Source organism: Garra rufa, chromosome 1 (assembly GCF_049309525.1).
Source record: "Garra rufa chromosome 1, GarRuf1.0, whole genome shotgun sequence".
Classification (NCBI taxonomy): domain Eukaryota; kingdom Metazoa; phylum Chordata; class Actinopteri; order Cypriniformes; family Cyprinidae; genus Garra; species Garra rufa.
In genome coordinates this window covers 6,246,427-6,271,560 of record NC_133361.1, presented here as the reverse complement: position 1 = coordinate 6,271,560, position 25,134 = coordinate 6,246,427, and the positions used below count along the sequence as shown (strand labels likewise).

The window sequence follows — 25,134 nt, the reverse complement described above, 5'->3', positions numbered from 1 at the left end:
TTTGCTGAGATATTTCTTACACATTTTCAGGTGTGTTTTTGTTCATGTCTTTTATTTTGTAATTTGCTGTATGTTTCTCCCTTGCCCTTTAGTGTTCCTGTTATGTCTTCCTTTAGTCCATGTCTTGTTCTCATTGGTTCATGGTCCTGTCATGTGGTTTCAGTTCTGTTTGTTCATTTGTTTCCTGTTCATTATTTCTGTCCAGTCATTGGTTGCTTTCTATCACATGTTCCCTGTATTTGCTTCTCTGTTGTGTGTTGTGTTTCTGTGGAGCTGCTGTTGGTGAGTCTATAGTCATGTTATCTTAATGTTCATTGATAAGCCTTTGATTATTTTCTATGAGTTTAACTTTGAATATAAAAAAAGGAATTTGGTTTAGATCTGGTTTGCCTCAGTAGAGTTTGTTACACAGATCAGGGGGTGTTCCATAAAACAAGTTTACCAAAAAAGCCAGGCTTATTTCAGTTAGTCTGACTTATTGTCACCTTAATTTGGCTCAAAATAACCGGAATAAGCCTGACCTACTTGGTAAACCTGTTTTATGAAAAACCCTTCATGAGCTGGTAATGTGAGGATGTGATAAACTGTGAAGCAAAACAACAAAGATGAATAAATAATGAAATTATTTATTATTATTAAATAAATATTATAATAATATATTAAAATATTAAATAAAAATATTATTATTAAAAATTATTATACTTTGGTAAACTCTATACAGCTGAAGTCTGATGCTCTTCTAATTCAAGTCCCGCCCATTCAGACACAGATTGACCAATGGAAATCTGCATTTAGTGAGCAGCCAATCAGATTGAACTGATGTCATCTCCAGCCACTATATTTAACCAACAGAGTGTGTTCATGCTGTTTAAAGATGAGACTAGTGACACTGTGACAAACAGACTCTTGAAAATATTCTTCCTGAAGTTAAATTTTGTTGATTTATTTATTTGGATATTTGGAAGCAGATTCCCCTTTAGTCATTATTAATTGTTAATAATTAAGTTTTATAAAAAATTTAAATAACATTATATTCAGATTAATTTCACTATAGTTAGGGTTTAAATCAGATTATTAACAGTCCGCTGTTTAAACAGGACTTTAGTAGCATACAGCAGTTCACTGAAAGAAAAAGGAAATGTGTCAGAATAATTTAGATTCACAGCATCTTCAGTCTAATGTTCAGTTCAGAGATGACCTTTGCTCTACTATAGTCAAACTAACTCACACTCAAGGGTTCACGCTCCCAGCAATAGCAAGTTTCCAAACCTCAACAGTGAGATCACACCTCTGCTATAATTAATAGACTATTTTAGTCACTAAAGTGTAGAGCAGCTGTCAACCATCTCAAGATTGTAAGAAGGTCTTGACCCTGGAATAGTAGTAGTAGTAGATAACTTTATTGTTTGCGGCTCAGTCACATAGGCATTTTATGACATAACATCAGACATATGACACCAAACAATTAGTCTGTATATTAGACCCAAACAGACATAACATGGAGAACGTCTCGGGTTACTATTGTAACCTTAGTTCCCTGAGGGAACGAGACGCCGTGTCTAGAAACGCTATGGGGAACGCCATTGGCGGGCCGCACTCTGAATCATGTCTTACAACCAATGAACGACGGGGGTGACGTCACAGGCGCGGTGACGTCACCGACCAGGAACTATAAAATGCGTGCGTTTGAAGCCCGCGGCAGCTCTAGCATGAAGCGAGCGCCGCAGGGGGCGGGAATTATGGTCCGAGACGCGGCGTCTCGTTCCCTCAGGGAACTAAGGTTACAATAGTAACCCGAGACGTTCCCTTCCGGGAACTCGAGCCGCGTCTAGAAACGCTATGGGGAACGAGACTACCTACGTCCCCATAATTTCCGAACCCTGCGCAGTGTCTGTGCCAGCAGGTGGAAAGGTAAAGAGCATTTGTCTAGCATTACGCGGACAAGAGGCCCTGTAGTCCTCGGCCCTAGGCACACGAGGAATGGTAGTCTTCCTCTGTCTGGTCGCCAGCCAGAGCGAGAGGTACTCCGCGGCCCTCAGGCACACGCAGAGTCTTAGTCCTTTGTCTGGGAGTCAGCCAGAACAAGAGGGACCAAATGACCACTGTCTAGCACGCGGCGGACAGATGGTGTGTATAGTCCCCGGTCCGTAGACCCACGAGGACTGTGAGCTTGACCTCCAGGCTCCTCGGCCCTCAGGCACACGAGGAGTGGGTGATCCTTTGCCTGGGGTGCAGCCAGAGCAAGAGGGATCCAAGGCTCGGCCTGTGCTACGCCAGGACGCGAGAGATAAGGCCATTGTCGGCATTCCGCGGACAAGAGGGCGCTGTGATCCCCGGCCCTCGGGCTCACGGGGAAGACAGTAGGGGCCTCAGCCTGGTAGCCAGCCAGTGCATGAGGCACTCCTCGGCCTTATTCTAAGGCAGACGAGGAGTCTTAGTCCTTGGTCAAGGTAGTTTCCGGAACCAGAGGGACCGCATTACACTCAGTCTGATAGCATACTGTGTCAGAACACGAGGACAAGTGAGCCATTGTCTAGCATTCCGCGGACAAGAGGGCTGTAAAGTTCTCGGCCCGCAGGCACACGAGAATAGAGACCTCCGCCTGGTTCGCCAGTCAGTGCAGGAGGCACCCCTCGGCCCTCGGGCACACGAGGGGTCTTAGTCCTTTGTCTGGGGTTTCAGCCATGACAAGAGGGACTGAAAGCTCGGTCTGTTAGTAGTGTCAGAACACGAGAGTAAGAGCCTTTGTCTAGTTTCCCACGGACAAGAGGCTAAGTATTTCTTAGTTTGATTGCAGATCTCTTTAGTTTGGCGAAACTAACTTCTCTTCTTTCCGCAGAAAGATGCGCCTTGAGAAGTCTTCTCCTGGCTAGGGAGGTGGCTGACTCTCCAGGCCTAGCGCACTAGGCCGAGAGCACAGCAGAGGCTGGAGCGGCTCTGAGGTCAAGCTCATAGTACCTGACGAATGTCAGGGGCGATAGGACCAACCCGCAGTTCCTGGAAGCGGAGCTTCTGGAGAACGGAGGCTTCACAGAAGACTCTCTAAAATGAGAGGAAATCTCAACGCTCAATCCAACAGCTCTTAAGAGTGGAGGTCTCAAATAACCCTTCCGTGAGGGGAGACCTAGCTACACTCACGCTAGGAAGTACTGGAAGCGGAGCTTCTGGGGAACGGAGGCTTCAAAAACGACTCTCTATAGTGAGAGGAGGCCTGATAACGCTCAACCCTATGAGACCTGCGCTTGTAAGTACAGAAGCGGAGCCTCTGGAGAACGGAGGCTTCATAGAAGACTCTCTAAAATGAGAGGAAGCCTGGCAACGCTCGATCCATCAGCTCTTAAGAGTGGAGGTCTCAAGTAACCCTTCAGTGAGGGGGGACCTAGCTACACTCACGCTTGGCTGCACAGCGATCGGGAGAATGTGTACAGACGCAGCCTCGGCAACGTCTGTACTATGGCGTCCAGTCCGGGCGGACCTGGAGGCACTAAGGAGAACCAGAGAGAACCTTGCGATATCTATCGAGTCGCAGAGGTCCCATCCTCTGAGTCTGTATGCTTAGAATTCTCCATTTCTCCCGACCGTGGAGGAAACGTGGGACCAGGGGGCTCTGCCCACTGAGAGGCCACCTAGAGGGGCGTGGTAGGCACTTGTAGCCGCCACGTAAACTCTCAAGGTGGAGTGAGCTAGCCCTGCGGAAAGGCGAGACTGTAGGAACTCCAGAACTGTACCAACTGGGCAGTTGACTGGGTCTAAGTGGCGCTCGTGGCACCATCTCGCGAACAAATTCCACTAAGGCCATACAGTTTCCTCGTAGAGGGAGCTCTGGATTGGAGAAGGGTCTCAACCACCTCAGTAGGGAGACCCGCTCCTATAGGTTGCGCCCCCTCAGGGGCCACACCCATAACCTCAACTTCTCTGGGTGGGGGTGGCAGACTGCGCCCCCGGCCTGAGATAGGAGGTCTCTCCTGACAGGAATCTCCCATGGAGAGCCGTCTAGGAGAGATACCAGGTCCGAGAACCATACTCGTGCCGGCCAGCGCGGGGCTACTAGTAGCAGCCGCACTTGAAACTGACGGACCCGTTCCAGAACTCCCGGGAGCAGAGCGATCGGGGGAAAGGCGTACAGACGCAGCCTCGGCCACGTCTGTGCCATGGCGTCCAGCCCCAGTGGAGCTGGAGGCACTAGAGAGTACCAGAGGGGACAGTGCGATGTCTCTTGAGTCGCAAACAGGTCCACCTGTGCCTGGCCAAATATTCTCCAGATCTGCTTCACCACCTCTGGGTGAAGCATCCACTCCCCGGGCCTCAGCCCCTGCCTTGACAGGACGTCTGCTCCCACATTCAGATGTCCAGGAATGTGGACTGCTCTCAGGGAGAGGAGTTTTCCTTGAGACCACAGGAGGATCCGATACGCCAGTTTGAATAAGGGGCGTGAGCGGATTCCTCCTTGATGGTTTATGTAATAAACTACCGCTGTGCTGTCTGTACGAACGAGGACATGACGGTTTCTTAGGTCTGGTAGAAAACTCCTGAGGGCCTGGAACACCGCCAGCATCTCTAGGCAATTTATGTGCCATGAGTGATGTTGCGGGCTCCACAGGCCTTGGGCTGAGCGGCCACTCATGACCGCTCCCCATCCGGTAAGGGACGCGTCTGTCGCTAGTGTGACACGGCGGTATGGCATCCCTAAGACCGGTCCCTGAGAGAGAAACCAGGGTTTCTTCCACATGACCAGGGCACGTAGGCAACGCCGCGTGACACTGATCTTGCGGAGTGGGTTTCCCCTCGGGGAGAACCCCCTGGTTTTGAGCCACCACTGTAGTGGTCTCATATGCAGCAGTCCAAAAGGTATCACGTTGGAGGCGGCTGCCATAAGACCTAACAGTACTTGGAACTGTTTGACAGTGAGTGACTGGCCTAGCTTGACCGCATTTACTGCAGTGAGTATGGACTCTATCCGAGCAGGTGACAATCGTGCCCGCATCGTGGATGAATCCCACACCACGCCCAGATAAGTAGTCCTCTGTAATGGAGAGAGGACGCTCTTCTTGGCGTTGAGTCTCAACCCTAACTTCTGCATGTGAGCGAGAACAACACCTCGATGCTGAACCGCTAACTGCTCCGAGCTGGCTAGGATCAGCCAGTCGTCTATATAATTGTGTATGCGGATGCCCTGGAGTCGCAGTGGAGCCAGCGCAGCATCCACACACTTCGTAAAAGTTCTGGGTGAGAGAGCTAGGCCGAACGGAAGAACCCTGTATTGGTACGCTTCGCCCCTGAAAGCGAACCTGAGGAACTTCCTGTGCTGAAGAAGGATGGAGACGTGAAAATAAGCGTCTTTTAGATCTATCGTGACGAACCAGTCCTTGGACCTGATCTGTGACACGACCTGTCTGACAGTAAGCATCTTGAACTTCAGTTTTCTGACTGAGTGGTTTAGAAGCCTGAGATCTAAGATGGGCCGAAGCCCCCCATCCTTCTTCGGAACAATGAAGTAACGGCTGTAGAACCCGGATTCCCTGTCTTGAGGAGGGACCACCTCGATGGCCTCCTTCCTGAGAAGAGTATCTACTTCTTGTTCCATTACCAGACCCTGCTCGGGGCTTACTAGTGTTGGAAATACCCCGCTGAAAGGTGGCGGCTTGGAGCCGAACTGGATAGCATAACCTTTCTCTACAGTACGCAGGACCCACTTTGAAATATTTGGCAGTAGTTTCCACGCTGCCAGAAAATTTACTAAGGGTACCAGCCTCTCGAGACTGGTGTCTGGATTTACTCGAGGAACTAACTCGGAGACCTGTAACAGTGGACTGGCAGGACACTCCTGAACTAGCTCCTGTGAGGACCCCGTGGGGGTTGCAAACTCTCCAGGGCCTCTACGTTTTCGGGCGAGACAGCTGGAGGGTTTTCGCGGGAGATCGCTGCGCCCTGTAACACTGGCAGGGTTAGCTGACTTATCTCCTGAGGGCCTTGAGGGGGTTTGAAACCCGCACCTGGGGGTACGGTGCAAACCCGCTCGCGAGGAGCTGCCCTCATCGGCCCTATTTTTTATTTATTTATTTTCCATAAAGTCAGGGCCGTTTAGTCGAGGACCTCTTTAGACCGAAGCACGACCCTCGGACCGGGCTCAGTCTTTGAAGCCCCCGGTCAGGAGTGTTGCTAATCCCGCCCTCTAGGTGTCACCGGAGGGAAACGGGCTGCAACGCTCCTATTATGAGCCTCTATGTGAGGAGCTGGTACACGGCTGGGGTTTTATTTTCCCGTCAAGAACCACAGCACGTGTATCTTTGCTGATCAAGCCTGAAGTTTTCTTTAGGCGGCTTGGAGAGCAAAGACGGAGCCTTCAAGAATGATGCCAGACCGGGGGACGGAAGCTGATAGCGTCTGTTCAACCCGCGGCGTCATCTTTACTTTCTGGATTTTCCTACACAGCAAATTCTGGTCTTTGGAATAAACTCCCTGGTAGTTAAAATCAACTCAATCTGAGTGTACATGCGTGACCATCAAATAGACTCCAGCGCAGAGTTAAAATAACTCCGCTCTTGGAGTTGAATTTTTAACACTTTCTCAGAGTTAAATTTTAACACTTTCTGGAGTTAAAATGTTAATCATTTGGAGAGTAATTTTAACTCTAAATTTAGTTAATTATGATTTAAACTCTTTAACCAGTGTTAAAAACACAATATGTTTTATGTGGAAATGACTACACTGAAAGCCATACTCTCAACTTGCTGCTTTTATTTGAGGAAATACATAGATTGGATTTAGAAATTCCATGCATGTAAACACTTTGAAATTAACTGCTGTCATAAAATACTGTAAAATCTAACAGCAAAACATTTACATTTAATACGTCTGCAGTGCCAACAGGAAATGTTTGGTAAAATTGTATACAGCATAGTCAACACACATCATTGCATTATATAAAATCAAGCCTGAATGATTATAAAATGAGGTAGATATAAATCAGATGAAGTAACAAGAAAAAAATCCACAGTGATACCAGGATACATTCCAAGAGGACAGAACTTAAATAAGAAAATTACTGCTTGTTCAACTGCCTTGCTCTCAGTTCTTTGACTTCAGTTGTACCTATATCAATATTATATACATTTGTCTGTAAAAAAAAAAATATGTACAGGCTGGACAGAGCATCATGATACTTTACTTTACTTGAACAGCTCTTCAACAGTACCCAAGGATGTACATGACTGACAAGGCGAAACTTCTCTGTCCAAGACAATGTAAAAGGTGGAAACCTGTGCTTTTGATGTCCCTGAGGCAAGAAGATATGGCTGAGGGTTTTCTTTAGTGGCCAGGTGATGGTCATCAAGACTTTGGCATGACTGAAACACAAGATAAACATCCCTTTATAAACAATAGGCATTAAAGGAAGAGTCCACTTCCAGAACAAAAAATACAGATAATTTACTCACCTGCTTGTCATCCAAGAGGTTCATGTATTTCTTTTCTTTCTTCAGTCACAAAGAAATTGTTTTTTTAAGAAAAACATTAATTTCACAGCATTTCTCTCCATATAACTTAAATGGTGCGTGCGAGTTTGAATTTCAGAATTGCAGTTTCAATGCAACTTCAAATGGCTCTAAACCATCCCAGCCGGGGAAGAAGGGTCTTAACTAGCAAAACAATGTGTTACTTTCATTAATAAATTAATATTTGTGCACGTTTTAACCACAAATGCTCATCTTGTCTAGCTGTGCGTTGAGCATACGTACTTTGTGCACTCTGGTTCAAGACAGTTAGGGTACGTCAAAAAACTACCATCTCAGTTTCATCCATCTCTAACTTCCAAATTGTCCTACATCGCTGTAGAAGTACTGACCCAGTGTTTACAAAGTGAACGTGCAAAGATGATCAAATGCCCTTTGCAACAAAAAAAGAAAAGAAAAAAAAGGTTGAACATCAATGAGAAAATGAGAAGAGTTTTTCGATATACTATAAATGTATTGAACCAGAGTGCACAGAGTATGCATGTGCATCGCAGAGGTAGACAAGACCAGCATTTGAGGTTAAAAACTGTATAAATATAAATGTATTCAACCCGTTAAGCACCACAGAAATCCACTATGTTGAGAAAAATCCTGCAATGCTTTCCTCATAAAACACAATTTCTTTATGACTGATGAAAGAAAGACATGAACATCTTGGATGACTGGATGAGTGAATTAATTCAAGCTAAATATTTGGAACATAATAGTGTTGTCTAAACAAACCTTTTCATCAGATGATATGTTGCCTCTTCAAAATTGATCTTCATGGCCTCAATTACTTTCCAAGTGTTCAATTTTTCCAGGATCCTTGTAGCAACCACTATTCCAAGCATCCGTGATAACTCTTGTAAATCTAAAAAAAAAAAAAAAAAAGAATCGTTCAGACAAATGTAACAATATATATATATATATATATATATATTATTTTTTTTTTTTTTTCAATAAAATTTTGAAATATTATTTAACCCTTACCAGTCCTTTGACATCCAAGAAGCAATAAAACATGTAGTACATCAGCTGAGCCCTGGTCATCTGGGATTTTCAGTGTCGTTTTCTGGTATCAAAAACTTCTGCTGGACTACACAATAACATCAACAACATGTTATTAACAAAACAAATCATAAAATTACAGTCACTTACTCTTTATTAACTGATTACTAAACATTTAACTCACCTGAATTGAGAAAATCTGAGAAACAAATTTCGTCCAGTTTTACTGCTACTTCCCTCCATCCTTGCACTTCTGTCAACATCCTGACAAAGAAGAGAAAACATGTAATTTAAAACAACCTGTTAGTGTGATTGAAAATGCAAAATGTTTAATATGAAAGCCACGAACTCTCATAAGTCACGAGTCACTACTAAAACATTTGTAACGTTAGCCGTTACGACTCAAAACATTGCAGCATAACTTTACACGTTCATGGATAAACTATGATCGTTTTAAGCCAGGGTAACGTTTGACACTTCAGTTTACTGACATTGCTAGATATTACCTCGTCTCGTAGGCATTACTTTATGGAAGCTTAACAGAATGTTTCTTGAGCGAGTCACTACTTAAATTTGACAGCAAAACACTCGTTTACAAAAATAAGGTGAACAGAAAGACATTAGCTAATATTAGCTTGTTCACATCGGGAAAAAAAGTCCATGTTTTGCATCGGAGATTCATTCAACACAAAGTTTGCCGCGGTTATTGGCGTCAGTAGACAGTATATAACGTAACAGCTATGTAAGCAGCGGTCTGTCAGAAGATAAAGAACATTTTGGAATTAGTTTTTTACCTACCTCAAGACGAAGTAGACAACTTCATCAGTCCTCGTGTGGCAGAACCAGGCTCGTGTCATGGCGCGCTCCTGATGTAACGTTAAAACGTGCTCCTGAACACCAATGAATGAACTCCGAAATACAACACAGCCAGGGAGTATCCCGTAACACAAAATGTAGTGAGAGTTAAAAAATAAACTCCAAAAATTTAACACTTTCACACTTTTTTGCCTAACTCCTGATTTTCGAACTCCAGAAATTTGCTGTGTAGATCTAAAACTCAATGTAGACCGGGAAAGACAGAAAGCTCCATTTGGAAGTGCTGACTTAGTCCGCAGGAAGCAGAACGTTTGCTTTCCTGCGGCTCATAATGCTTATGTATAGTCAGCACAACCACCAGCTCATCATACTGAGGCGATCAGGGGGGGGCGGTTGAATACTTTTGACAACGTACTTCACATCAACCTCCTCGGAGGAAGATATGGAAAGCGTTGAAAACCTTTCCTGGAGGGAAGTAACCGCATTGCGGGCTTCCTTATCCAGAAAGAGGTTTACCGATCCACCAGATAGGAGAGGAGATAGGGTGTTTTTAAACACCCGTCTCCCGTCCCTCTAATAGATCGAGCCGCGATCCCAACGAGTGCAGCTACCGCTCCGCCTCGGCGGAAGCGGGGCCAGACCCGCGAGAAACGCTGGCGAAGGCTCCCTCCTTGAAGAGAGCCTTCCGTGGAGCACCCGCAGTGGAGGATTTTTACGCTCACACTGTGGACAGCCAGCCTTTTCGAGGGCTGACTGTGCGTGCTCTACACTCAAGCAGACTAAACATAGACTGTGTTTCACTATCTATTGGCTGCTTGAACTGCCTTAGTTTCTAAACTTTCTTTCCCCCTTTGGTTGCATTTAAATGGTCATACTACTCAAATAAAAGCCGTGCAAACTGGCACGAAAAAGCAGCAGTATGACCGGGACAGACACAGACACAGAGCGCTCTCGCTGAATGACAAAAGCTGCCGCGGGCTTCAAACGCACGCATTTTATAGTTCCTGGTCGGTGACGTCACCGCGCCTGTGACGTCACCCCCGTCGTTCATTGGTTGTAAGACATGATTCAGAGTGCGGCCCGCCAATGGCGTTCCCCATAGCGTTTCTAGACGCGGCTCGAGTTCCCGGAAGGGAACATACATCACACCCTACATTACATTATACAGCCAACTGGACATCAAGCTTATTGACTGATTTAAAAAGAAGAGGAACTGTGATCTGGGTGTGTGAAAATTCACAGCTATCTGTCCAAACTTGTGTGTGTTTAACCCAGTGTGGTCAAACTACTGTAACTGAGTTCTCACACCAGCAGAAACACGCTTCTGAAAACACTAGCACACAAACCACAAGACAATGAGACAAAAGACAAACATTAGTGCTAAGATTTGTATCATGAAAAGTGTTATACAGATATTAAATAAACTTGAATTGAATTAAGAGGAGAAAAAAGCTCACAGTGCTGTAAAATTGCACGTTTATTACACAACTTCTTTTACACATTTTGATTTTAAGCATTTTGCACTTACAGATGAGTGTGTGTTATATAACTGTGTTTAGTAATTCTGGTGCTTCTGTAATTGTACAAAATACATACATTTATGCAGTTTAGACATCTTATATCTACAATACATCTTTGCACCAATATATTTTTCAACAATTTCAGTTTTGCTACTTCATAATGTGTCATCTTCTATTGAAATGAACTTAAACAGCAATGTTTTACTTCCTGTCTCAAGTGTTGATATTGAGACAGACACAAGTTTGGTGTCAATTGCAGGGATACAATCATTTTGGCATCAGGCCATTACATTTGTTAATGTTATCAATGACTTTCTTAATAACAATATCAATAATGCCATAGTCAAACTTGCTGTCCACCATTTTGAAATATATTTGAAAGCCTACTTTTTCGAACTCCTCCGAAGTCATTGGTGAGATATTTGGAAAAACCATTTAACACGTAAATAACTTTTCAGTAACAAACCAGTTTTTTCAGTAATATTTTAATTTATTTATTTCTAGGAAGCTGCTAAAAGAAAGAAGTGGAACTAAAAGTAAAGCAAATAACTGCCTATAGATTGGGTTTAGAGCAGATGTGGTTTTAGCAGCAACATGCAGTTTTCACACTGAAGAACATGTTTCACAGCTGCTTTTTTCTGGTTAGTGTTTATGGTTAGTCAGTTCATAGGAAATATAGAAGAAACAGAGTTCAACCCAACACCAGCAACAGGCCACACTCAGCTCTCGAGGAAAGATTTAACTGATCGAGGCGTTTAGAGAACAAATGCAGCTTAAAACTGCCTGAGCTGATCTCAGTTTTACTTCTCCATCATGACTCACATTGTGTCACTAACAGCATTTAAACACTCAACCAGAGATCACAGGAAGTTAAACACAGGAAGAGCTGCTAGTATTTAAAGACAGAGTTGTGAGCATATAATGAAGAGGAAGACTGACAGAAAGAGAAAATGGCTGATAAGTGTCATCTGTGTCTGCTGGGACTGATCTTTCTCTCTTCACTTCTCACAGGTAAAGACAGCTGTACTTTCTCTACAAGACATTCAGATCATCAGTTCGTCTGGGAAAGAGTTCATTTGAATATGTTTAGTTTATTTTTGTGTTATATACAGAACATTCTGGATTATTCCTGAATGAACTCAAACTAGACAGTTTCACACTCAAACATCTGATGCTGAATTATCTTCATATTAAGAGTGTGTTAGTGATTCAAACTGCTCTCCTGCAGTCTTTCTCATTATATATAATAATTCATGTAGAAATAATTATCATTCAAATGTTCTTGTGTTTCAGGTACCAGTGGAGTGGATGATGTTCATGAGTTCATCAGTTCTGGTGAAAATGTCCATCTGCCCTGTAATAATGCTCTTCATGACTGCAAATCAACTATGTGGATCTATATGAACAGACATTCAGCAACAGTTGAACTGATTAATTCAGGGATAAAGAATAAAGACACAGAGAGACACGAGAGACTGAGTCTGGGGTCTGACTGCTCTCTGAACATCAAGAACATCGCAAAAGAAGATTATGGATTTTACACCTGCCAACAATGGACGGGTGAGAATAGAGACCAGAAACATGGAATTGATGCGCGTGTTTATCTGCATGTTCTTCACGGTAATTTTTCAATTATATGGTCAGTTTAAAAAGAGCAAATTCTTCATTTAAACTCTCATGATGATTGAACAGTGTATGATTTGTGTGTTATTTTGTTTTTTCAGTCTCTTCATCATCCTCACAGACTGAGATCAGTCCAGGCAGCTCTGTGTCTCTCTCCTGTCAGTTGTATTCATATTCATATGCTGCTTGTGATTATTGGATCCGTTCTCAGAGAATTGAGCTGTTCTGGGTGAATCAGGCTGGTGATAAACTGACGATATCAGACTCCAGATATCAGATATCAGCTCCAGGACACTGTATCATCACTCTGACTACAACACTCCTGAATGAAGATGACAACAGAGAGTGGAGATGCAATGTTACTCACAGAAATCAAGTCAAGACCTCAGTCACATATACTGTCAAGATTTCAGGTAAGGAAGATGTCATCAATCAGTTTTTGTTTATTTTAATGTCAGTAACACTAAGGACTATTAATATCGCTGAAGTAGAACAAACTAAGGCTCTAAAGCTTCTTTCAGACTGACAGAAGAGAAACTCAAAGCACTGCTGCAAACTCATGAACTGCAGTAAAGTATATCAGTTCAACAAGAGCCGCTGTAAATAATGAAGAAATGTAAAATATTTTATTATGCAATGTGATCAAAGTTAAAATATAATGGCCATATTCTACAGCAGCGGTGATTCGGGCTAAACTTAATGTGGCTGTGAGTGTTGAACATATTGAACGTATTTTTCGGATAAAAGAGAGAGAGAGAGAGAGAGTCGTATTGGTGTATAAATTATTACATTAAGAAATATTGTGAAATATTGGTAATATTGGTAAATAAAGTAAAACATCAACAAACATTATCAGCACTAAAATGTTTGACATTCAGTAGACATTTTGATTCAAACCAATTAAACTCTTTGCGCTTATGTTTTGAACCCAAACTAAATCAGAAATATATGACCTATTCGTTGCACAAGGCTTAATTTAAATAATAGAAAAGTGATATTTAAATCAACCATCTGAATTAATTAAACAATTTAACTGACATTTTGACATGACATTATACTCTAAAACCAATACTAAAATGTTCAGGAAAGGCTCTGCTTTTGGAATAAGCCATTTATGTGGTTTGTAACAATTTTGAATGTATACAATGATTTAAATCTATTAAACAATAACACAATTCAATCTAAACATATCAAATTAACTGTATCATATTTATAGTAGTATTCCCTATAATGCACAAAACTTTTTTTTTTTTTTGATTATGCCTTTATTGTTTTTATATATGGTGCTGAAACCACATTTCTAATATGTTTTATTACACTGAACCCACTTAAATTCATTAAAATCTGCCCCCATTTCGGATACAGTTATAAAACAACTGTAAAATATTCAGAATATTAATATTTTAAACTTCACATTATAAGCAAGGCAAAAACAAAGCAATGTCATGCAGTTTAAAACATCTAAAACAGAATAACAACAACAACAACATGACATTAACATAAAATAGATCTAAAATGTATATATATATATATATATTCAGTACCACATATTAAAAACATTTTTCTTTCTTTCTTTCTTTCTTTCTTTCTTTCTTTCTTTCTTTCTTTCTCGTTTTTTTTTTTTTTTTCTTCTTGTGCAATTTAAAGGGCATATATTTCTGTCTATATGATTTAGTTTGGCCTCAAAACATAACGAGCGCAAAGAGTTTAACTTGTATGAATCTGAATGTCTAATGAATGTCAATTTTGCAGCAGTAAGCGAAACGGAAACTGCTCACAAACATCTCGTTCCGCATGATTCGTTTACGTGAATGAATCCTTAGTTGCAGTGGAACATTGGGTTTCTAAACTACACTGCTCAAAAAATAAAGGGGAACACTTAAACAACACATGTACCTCCAAGTGTTCCCTTTTTTTGAGAAGTATATATATATATATTAGGGGTGGGCATAGATAAATTTTTTTATCTAGATTAAATCTTGGAATTAATCGAGATTAAAATGGCTAATTTGAATTGTGCTGAAGGCATTTTCAGAATATGTGTGCTACCCAAATAATGACTAAAAGTTAGTCTTCGAGAACAGGCCAGGTGGCGCATTAGACCAGGCGCTAACCAGTTTCCAAAATGAATCACAAACTGCTTGACAATTGCATTTACAACATAATTACCTATACAAACTTGTAAGTACTTCTGCGCAAAAGGCTGCACGACGTGCGCGTTCCCCTTAAATACACAGACGCGCACGGGCATGGATAGCCTATCTGCGTGCATAGTCTTTGATTAAACTGCGTTGCTTTTAGAAGCGTCAATTCAGTTGTTGCATATAGATTAATGTCTTTATTTCGGCATTATCAAAGTAGATTATAACTCAAATTTGAGATTTTACTGGGGCACAGCAGATTTTCACTGGGGCACGTGCACCTGCCCTGAAGCGGCTTCATAACTGCATCCATGTTTGCACAACTCGTTTGATGTGGTAATTTCACAGAAGTTGAAGACTTGTTCTCGCCTCCTACAGTGCAATTCGACTAGGTATACGTCATCCGCGCTAAAAATATCAAGGTGAAAGTCATCATAACTTACGTAGTTTAGACCCAGCTCCCAACCCAACTTTGAGAATAGATTAACGGCAATATTTTTTTTTATCGCCTGATAAGAGTCTATATATATATGACCCTGGACCACAAAACCAGTCTTAAGTCGCTGGGGTTTATTTGTAGCAGTAGCCAAAAATACATTGTATGGCTCAAAATTATTGATTTTTCTTTTATGCCAAAAATCATTAAGAAATTAAGTAAAGATCATGTTCAATGAACATTTTTTGGTAAATTCCAACTGTAAATGTTAATTAGTAATATGCATTGTTAAGAACTTCATTTGGACAACTTTTAAAGGTGATTTTCTCAGTATTTTGATTTTATTTATTTTTTGCTCCCTCAGATTCCAGATTTTAAAACAGATGTATCTCAGCCAAATATTGTCCTATCCTAACAAACCATTCATCAATAGAAATCGTATTTATTGAGATTTAATATGATGTATAAATCTCAGTTTTGTAAAATGTAACCTTATGACTGGTTTTGTGGCCCAATGTCACACACACACACACACACACACACACACACACACACACACACACACACACACACACACACACACACACACACACACACACACACACACACACACACACACACACACACACACACATATATGTTGGGTTTACATGTTTTATGGGGACATTCCATAGGCGTAATGGTTTCCATACTGTACAAACCATATTTTCTATCGCCCTACACCTACCCTACACCTAAACCTAGCCCTCACAGGAGATTGTGCACACTTTTACTTCCTCCAAAAAACTCATTGTGCATGATTTATAAGCCTGTTTCCTCATGGGGACCTGAGAAATGTCCCCACAAGGTCAAAATCTACTGGTATTCCTATCCTTGTGGGGACATTTGGTCCCCATAACGTGATGAAATACCAGGTACACACACACACACACACACACACACACAAACAAACATATATATATATATATATATATATATATATATATATATATATATATATATTATGTAAAGAGCATTGGCAGCTTGTGGGTTTTAAAATAGAGGACGCATTCTAATTGTATTGTCAGTTCAATTCAATTCAAGTTTATTTGTATAGTGCTTTTCATGATACAAATCGTTGCAAAGCAGCTGTACAAAAATGTAGGCTACCACAATATATTTAGTAGCTTGATAGTGGGGACTACTGTGTGTCAAGTCGATGAACATATGATATAAATATTGAAATCAGTAATGGTGTAATCAAACAGATGATGAACACTAAAAGTAATGATTATGTGTTTGCCATCAAACTTGTAGAAAAATTGTGTAGTGCTGTTTGTTGTTTCAAGGCTGGAATCATCGGCGGTCCTCTGAGGGGTTGGCATCATCTCTTCTTCTGATTCCAGACTGAATCTTGTGTTATTCCTAGTTCCCACAGGATGGAAATCTCGTGGCAGAAACAGAGAAACAAACAGAAAAAATAATAAGCGTAGCTGCTGTTCCAACCAAAAAAAAAAAAAATATATATATATATATATATATATATATATATATATATATATATATGTGTATGTGTGTGTGTGTGTGTGTGTGTTTAGCCCAAGCCGAAGAAAGTTGTGCTTTTGATCAGATGTAACTGAAGTACGTTATGAGATTCATTATGTGAATGCTTGGCTAAAGAGATGAGTCTTTAATCTAGATTTAAACTTCGAGAGTGTGTCTGAACCCCAAACTTTATCAGGAAGGCTATTCCAGAGTTTGGGAGTCAAATGAGAAAAGGCTCTCCCTCCTTTAGTGGACTTTGCTATCCTAGGTACTACTAAAAGTCCAGAGTTTTGCGACCTTAGGGAGCGTGAGGGATTGTAGCGTAGTAGGAGACTAGTTAGGTAGGCAGGAGCTAAACCATTAAGGACCTTATAGGTAAGAAGTAGTATTTTGTAAGTGATATGGAACCTAATAGGTAGCCAGTGCAGAGACTGTAAAATTGGGGTAATATGATCATATTTTCTTGATCTGGTAAGGACTCTAGCAGCTGCATTTTGGACTACTTGTAGCTTATTTATTGAAGAAGCAGGACAACCACCTAGTAGTGCATTACAATAGTCCAGTCTAGATGTCATGAATGCATGAACTAACTTTTCTGCATCAGAAACAGGTAACATGTTCTGTAGCTTAGCAATGTCTCTAAGATGGAAGATCAGACAGGTATGATCTGAACCATCTTCAAGCCTGCCCTTGAACACCTGTATAGTTTTGTTAACGATCTATGAGTATGTCATGATCTATAGTGTCGAACGCAGAACTAAGATCAAGTAAAACTAGCAAGACGCAGCCTTGTAGTGCATTTTGAATGTGAAATGAACTGCTTTGCCAAGCTGAAAGTCAGTTAGGAGAATTGTGTGAAGAGTTTTGCAAAAGTGACCTAAGTATTGAGAAATGTAGGATCTAATAGGCATCCCTGCTGATTATTATTATTATTATTAGTAGTAGTATTATTATATGCTTAATCAAGCAGCAAAAGAAAGAGATAAAGTCAAAGACTGAATCACTTTAGTAGCCCTAATACAGACTGTTAATACAGATCTAAATGTGTTTATATACTGTAAAAATACTGTTTAAAAGAATGAAGAAACAAGTTATAAAGACCGCATAATCAGCATATATAACCATTGGTATTGCATTGAAAATAAGACTATGTTCTTGTTTCTTTATGAGAAGTGGTTTCATTTAATTATAATATAAATCAAATTTAATTACAATATAATAAATCTGTGTCTATCATGATGAAACTTAATATTTAACCTGCTGTATACAATGAGTTTGTTAATTTTAGAGAAATGCATAATAAATGAATTACAATGTAAATACCTTCGTTAGATTTTAGCCAACTAAATCTCATGTAGATCTCCTAAACTAGACTAAAACAAGCTAAAAAAAAATCAGATAGCTAAAACTAAATGGCATTTTAGTCAAAAGACTATGACTAAGACTAAATCAAAATTTGCTGTCAAACACCAGATTAAAGATGAAGAGGCTGCGATGTCAAAACAACATCCAAAATGGCAAAAAGTCGGGTTTTTTTATATATAGGTATACCTTAAAAAATAACAGCAAAACATCCTTCTTTTGAATCAGAATTAGAATGAGCTTTATTTCCAGCTATGTTTACATATACGTGGAATTTGCTTTCATGACAAAGTCTTCCACAGTGCAACAAAATGACAGCGACAGGACAAAACAGCAAATATGGAATAACATAAACAAACTGACAATTGTATGTACACTTATATCATGTGCACATTCAGATTGCAAACCAAGTTTGTGTGTTAGATAAATACATGTATAAGTGTATTAATAGTGTTGTGTTTTCACAATTATTGTCAAGTGTTCATAAAATGGTTTGCCTGTGGGAAGAAACGGTTCCTGTGTCTGGCTATTCTGGTGCTCGGTGGTCTGTAGCATCAACCAGATGGTAACAGCTCAAAGAGGGATTGTGCTGGATGTGAGAGGTCCAGAGTGATTTTGCCAACCCTTTTGCTTACTCTGGATAAGTATAGTTCTTGGAGAATAGGGAGGGTCGTACCAGTGATTCGTCCAAACTATCCGACGTAGTCTTCTGAGGTCAGATTTGGTGGCTGAGCTGAACCAGACAGCTATAGAGCATATAGGACAGATTGAATGATGGTGGATAAGTACTGTTTCAACAGTTCCTGTGGCTGGTTGAACTTCCTCAGTTGGTGAAGAAAGAACAGCTTTTAGTGGGCCTTTAATGGTGTCAATGTGAGGGTAAAGTAAAGAAAAGAAACAAAATGTGCTTGCCACAAATCCGAAGGGCATCACAAAAAATAAATAAATAAATAAATAAAAACTCAGCAATACTGCCAATTTCACACAAACTTGAGAAATCTATCAAGAAACTTTGAAGTGTATCAACGCGTGTCTGCGTTTTGCTTATTTGACGTGACTTGAAGTGATTTATATGAATTTAGTTCCTTTGAAATATAAATCATAGGAGTTTCAGATAGTTTCAGATGATAGGAAATGCGGTATAGCAAATTATTTCTCAGGCACTTTGAAAACCCCCTTTTTACAGTATGATGCATCTGAACTAATTCATATTTTACAGCTCAAGATAAAACAACAACAACAACAACCACACGCACAACTAAAGGTACATTATTACTGTCTTTCTCACATCAGCGTAATGCAGTGCATAATTCTAGAGTTATCTTGCTTGTTAACTAAATCAAATATGATTGTAAATAAAAAATAAATATAATTGAATGATTGTCAAATTCTACAGTATGATTTATTGAACTAACATTCATGTTTACAGCTCAAAGTACAACAACGACGGCAGTGATTCAAGTCAAGCCTCAGGATCCCTCAACTACAACCACACGCACAACTAAAGGTACATTATTACTGTCTTTCTCACATCAGCGCAATGCAGTGCATAATTCTAGAGTTATCTTGCTTGTTAACTAAATCAAATATGATTGTAAATAAAAAATAAATATAATTGAATGATTGTCAAATTCTACAGTATGATTTATTGAACTAACATTCATGTTTACAGCTCAAGATACAACAACGACAGCAGTGATTCAAGTCTGCACCACAAAATCTCAAGATTCCTCAATTCTAAAAACACCAAAATAGTATATAACACTCTATTAGTCATCAATACCTGACTGTGACTATCTCTTCTTCGGGTAAAGTGATATATGTTTCTGTTTCCGCCGCTGCATTCGTTGTTTTCATTCTTGCTGTTCTCTGGCTGATCTGGAGAAATAAAAGAGCTGGCGAGTTTCCAGATTTCCTCATTTCTAACAATTACAGAAAAAGTTTAGATCTCACTTTATTGAAGAGCAAACAAGAAACATTTGAGATTATCAAACCGGTTTAGTAATGTAATGTAAATTTCTAAATTCGTTTCTATCATTCATTTGAACAGTTTTGAAATCTGAATGTCATTCGCATTGTTAGCCTCCAGGGTTTTGCAAGTGTGTTTTATCATAAATACTCATATTGTTTATCTCGTATGAGTATTATTTATTCATTTTTTTTTTTTTAGGGTAATAAAAGAGAGACTGGTGGACCATCAGTTTAGTAATGCCCGTGATTTAGATTTGATTTGTTGTTAAAGCTCAGAAAAGCTTTATTTTTGCAGTTTTTAATGGTTTGTTTTCTGAAGGTCAAAGCTGAGAATGAAGATAAAGTGACGTATGAAACAATAAACATGTCCAATCTAATGCAAGAGACAATGTGAGTCAATTAAACATTCAGCATTCAGTTCACTATCTGTTCTATAATGTGATTTACTGAAAGCTGTTGTTGTACATATTACAGTCATAGATGTATGTCTGATCTGTGTATTACACTGCAAAAAATTTGCTGTAAATTTGACAGTAAAATACTGGCAGCAGGGTTGCCAGCCGGTTACTGTAACATTTACAGCAAAATCCTGCATTTCCTGATTACAACAGATAACTGTATTTTTTACATTGTTGAGTTTTTTTTACAGTATACTACTTTAATTTGTGTATTCTGTATTTGCAGTATTTATTTTCCAGATTGCTGAATATTAATGACTTGCAATTTAAACAATTTATTAACTGCATAAGCTTTAAACAATATTTAACTGCATAAAGTGTTGTAAAGTATGTAAACTCAGTGCACCTATTTTTTAATAAAAACAAAAATAATAATAATTTGACACATCTTAATCTTGAAAAACAGGTCCAATTTTATTTAACAGTTCAGCTCCAGATGCTCCCCCATCCCAGGATGCAAAGAGTGGCTAAAAATATAGAAAATAACAAAAAGGGCAATACATTAGATATTTTACAAAACAATGATACAGTCAGACACAGACAGAGGGATGACAGATACAGTCAAAGGCAGAGAGAGTGATGATTGTTACAGTTAGATCAGTATGATTTTTATTGTTCTTTAAAAAAAGTTGTGTATGTTCATCAAGACTGCATTTATTTAAACATAACAGTAAACTTGTGAAAGATTATTACAATTTAAAATAAGTTTTATATTTTACTATACTTTCCAATATAATTTATTTCTAAGATGCACAGCTGAATGTTTAGCATCCTTTACAGACCATTCTCATTTATTATCAATATGCTGATTTATTGCCAATGTTATTGAATGTTAAGTTGTCAGTGTATGTTTTGGAGCCTGTGATACTTTTTCAGGATTCTTTGATGAATAAGTTTCAAAGAACAGCAGTTATTTAAAATATAACTTTTATCTAAACATATAAGTCTTTACAATCACTTTATCCATGAAAGGATCCTGAAAAACGTATGACAGGTTGTTAAAAATATTAAGCAGCACAACTGCTTCTAACATTGATAATAATTTAGCATTTACAATAATTTCATGGATCATGTGACACTAGAGTATTGATGCTGAAATTTCAGAAATAAATTACATTTTAAAGGATATTAAAATAGATAAAACATTATTTTAAATTGTAATAATATTTCACAACATTATAGTTTTTTCTGTATTTTTGATCAATTAAATGCAGCCTTGATGAGCAGAAGATACTTATTTCAAAACATAAAACCTACTGATCACAAACTTTTGAACGCTAGTGTAGATAAAGGACAAAATAACATATTAAAAGGAAAAAGATCTTGGTGTATGTGTACTTACATGTCAGTAATTCCACTAAAAATCCCTCACATTGCAAAGAAACTGGCAACTTGGGCTCACTTTAACTGGTTTCTTCTGTGCCCTGTCGTTTTAGATGGGTCTTTGCCTTTCAACTTCTTAGTTTCTCTCTCAGGATAAATATCTACAAAACAGTCAGAAAGCAGACAATATGTAATTCACATTAGTTTTAGCTTTTGCACATCTTAATTATTCTCCCTAAAAAAAATTCTCTTTTCTTTCCTCTTTTCTCTATCTACATGTAAAATGCAGGTGCTCAGATTGTTAGAATGCAACTATTACCTCTGAATGAAGTCCACAGCTCCGTCTGTCTCCTCTTGGTAACGTTAGTCCAGAATATGTAATATGCTGCGAACAGGCCAGACAGGAAGATAGGCTGGATTAACTCATTCTTCAAATCAAAGTTAGCAAAAAGCATTAACGTTACATTCAAACAATAAGCGAATTAGCAAGTTATCAAAGGTCCTAGCACACTCACTGCTTACTTAAATTGTTTTAACAGCACCGTTCAGAGTTTACGTGCCACACACATCCTCCGTGAGCGGCTGACTGCGAGTTGCAAGCCTGACCACGGTGCCAAATCCCCGCACAAGTCTCTCTCGCGCTCTGTGGATGGAGGATTCGTTAATTTGTGGTTACCGCGAATGTTTATGACACCTTAATATACCACTACAGTTATGAAATGTGAAAAACAAAACAGAAATAAGTCACTTACCACAGCTGTGAATCATTCTTCTTGCTGCTCCCGAATGTCGACCGTTGAAGATAATCCCGCCTCTTTAGATTTGAAATTTTACAGCAATAAGCTGTATGTTTGCATCAAACCACCGCATCACCCCAGAATGCACTGCGGTTTACAGCAATATGCTGTATTATAAGAAATACAACCTGCTGCTGTAAAATATTGCTGTAATTTTTACAGCAATTCTTTACAGTGTGTGTAATGCTAACACCATCTCCCTGTGCTGCTATTATCCCATCTAATTTGCCATTTATTCATTAACTTTTTCTTTAAAACCGACTTTGCCTAATTTTTTCCCATAGGTACTTCAACATCCACCTCCCTCTTATCTAGTGCTTTTTTCGCTAGTTGATCAGCAACTTCATTACCAGATACCCCAACATGTGCTGGCACACAGCATTAAACTAATTAAAGCAGAAGAAGAATCTGAACATATTACGACTTTACTTATATTAGGACAGAAGATCTTATTATCCATACCATACTCCTTAGCCCATAATCTACTCTTCCACCCAAAATTATATGCTCCATCATATGAATATTCCCAACACTCCTCCAATACTTTACGAGTAAGCTAACTTTTTACTGATTGCTGAAGTTTCACCCAATATGTCATTGCCAATTTTACCCTTCGAAGCTCTAGAGGCATTTCTCCCATTTCCACCCTAATTGCATTTACAGGGGATGTTTTAATTGCTCCACAACATATTCTTAATGCTCTAGACTGTATAATATAGAAGCAGAATAGACTCATTAATAATTCACGCAAAAGACACGATGCACACATGCATCTTATATTTTGCACACGGAAAAAATTCACGTGCAAAAAAATAAGAATATAAATTCATAAAATACGTTTCACAAATTGCAAAACACATTTCACAGATTTACAACTGTGTACAACTATTTTGAATGTTTAAAATCACGAGTGTATCACGGACTGTGAGTGTGTGAATAGCCTTTTTTGTGTGTGTATTTTTTAGACTTCAATCATAACCCGCTGTGGGCGTGCCTACCTTACGTTACGTCATCAGCGCGAGTCCATAGTTCCAGAATCCAGATACTGTACGATTCAGCTGTTGATCGTCTCATTTTGTATTATACTGCATGCTTAAAAATCGGTCGTTAGACACTCGTTAACGTGACCAGTGTAAGCCAGCAGCTGCTCAGAGTGTATTATGTTTTAATATTTATCGATTGTTATGTTTATTTAATAAAGAATCATTCGCGTGGATACCATACCTCATAAAGATATTAAAATTATAACCTCAATGTAAAGCATAAAATAAGGTTTTTACAGATGGGACATGTAAATAAATAGAACATTTAAATAATCTATTTGGATATTTTTCAAGCAGTCTCTTGTGGTTTTGTTTTTTATTGAAAACAGGAAAGAGCTGTCAGAGCAAAACTTGTCTTGTGTCTCAAATCCTACGATCGCACGCATTCAGCTGATGACGATGTAATAACATACACACATTGTTAACCATGTACATTTAAGTTGTTTACGCTGCAGCTTGCAGATACTATTTATTTCAGAATTGTGAGGCTTATGATGTACAAGTAGCTGCTCCTAATTCAACCTCTGCCACAAATTATGAGGTGATGTGAATCTAGAAGTTTCATTTGGAACTGTAACTCTTTCAAAACAGTCATGCTGCAACCCATCCATTTTGACAGTTTGCTCCATAGATTAAACTGATTTAAGTCATGCATTATTACTACATTTATTTTAGAATGGTACCCTATGACTTTGTATTTGTTAAGGCATAAGGCTTTGTAATGCATTGATAAATGTTCTGGTTTTATGTCAGAATTAAAACATTCAAAACAAGTCGGAACTTGAATGAGGTTTACTGAATAATCTTTGGTGGATTCCTTTCTATGATCAGTCTGTCTGACTGACCAGCAAATTCCAGAACTGTTAATACTGAAGCATACAATTGCTGCTAACCAACATCATCTTGTGCATTGTAATCTCAAACTGCTCAGCATAAAATTAAACATGGTTAATCACAATAATATAATATTTAATAAAAGTAAATGAATGTTGATTACATTAAAAAATAATGCATAAAGGTAAAGTACATAAAAGAGATAAAGATTATTGTAAATGAAGAGGTCTGTAACTGTCATCCAGATGTTGTTCCAAAGTGTTAAATCCTGAAAAATGCAAGGAAAATGATAAGTGTGTTTTAATGAAACACTGCATCCAGTTGCACAAATGGTTAGTACAAACACACCGTTATTCACAGGGACGTGCACAGACATTTTGAGGGGCAGGGGCTCAAGTGAAATAAAGGGCACTTCTCATAATTACGTTTTTTTTTTTTTTTTTTTTTTTTTTTTTAACACGCAACACTGACTTCCTTTATAAAAAATAATTTAAAAAGTTAATTTTATCTTCCTCAAACTCATGCAATTGTTTAATTTTCAAAAGATGTCAACAAAATAATCAGCTCACACAGAAACCATGGTCTCCTTAGTATTCACTAGGTTTATAGAGCAGCAAAGGAAACCATTCCACAATGTGCATGTTTTGAAAACATTTTCTATGCTACTAGTTTCAAGTATATATTTAGATTAGAATAACCAAAATAACTGCATCAAGCAGTGCATCAAGTGCTTTATTACTAACTTATTTTATTACATGATGGCTTGGTTGAATTCCAATGTAGAA

The 25,134-nt window shown here is 39.0% G+C and overlaps 1 protein-coding gene across 1 annotated transcript in view; it reads left to right on the top strand.

Moving 5' to 3' along the window:
* The first annotated feature begins 11,787 nt into the window (after nt 1–11,787).
* LOC141335413 (uncharacterized) overlaps nt 11,788–25,134 on the top strand; it is a 90,560-nt gene continuing 77,213 nt past the window's right edge. Inside the window, exons 1-3 of the mRNA XM_073840904.1 lie at nt 11,788–11,848; nt 12,131–12,457; nt 12,562–12,873. Of these exons, the coding sequence (XP_073697005.1) occupies nt 11,788–11,848; nt 12,131–12,457; nt 12,562–12,873 (700 nt within the window). The remainder of the gene's footprint in view (nt 11,849–12,130; nt 12,458–12,561; nt 12,874–25,134) is intronic.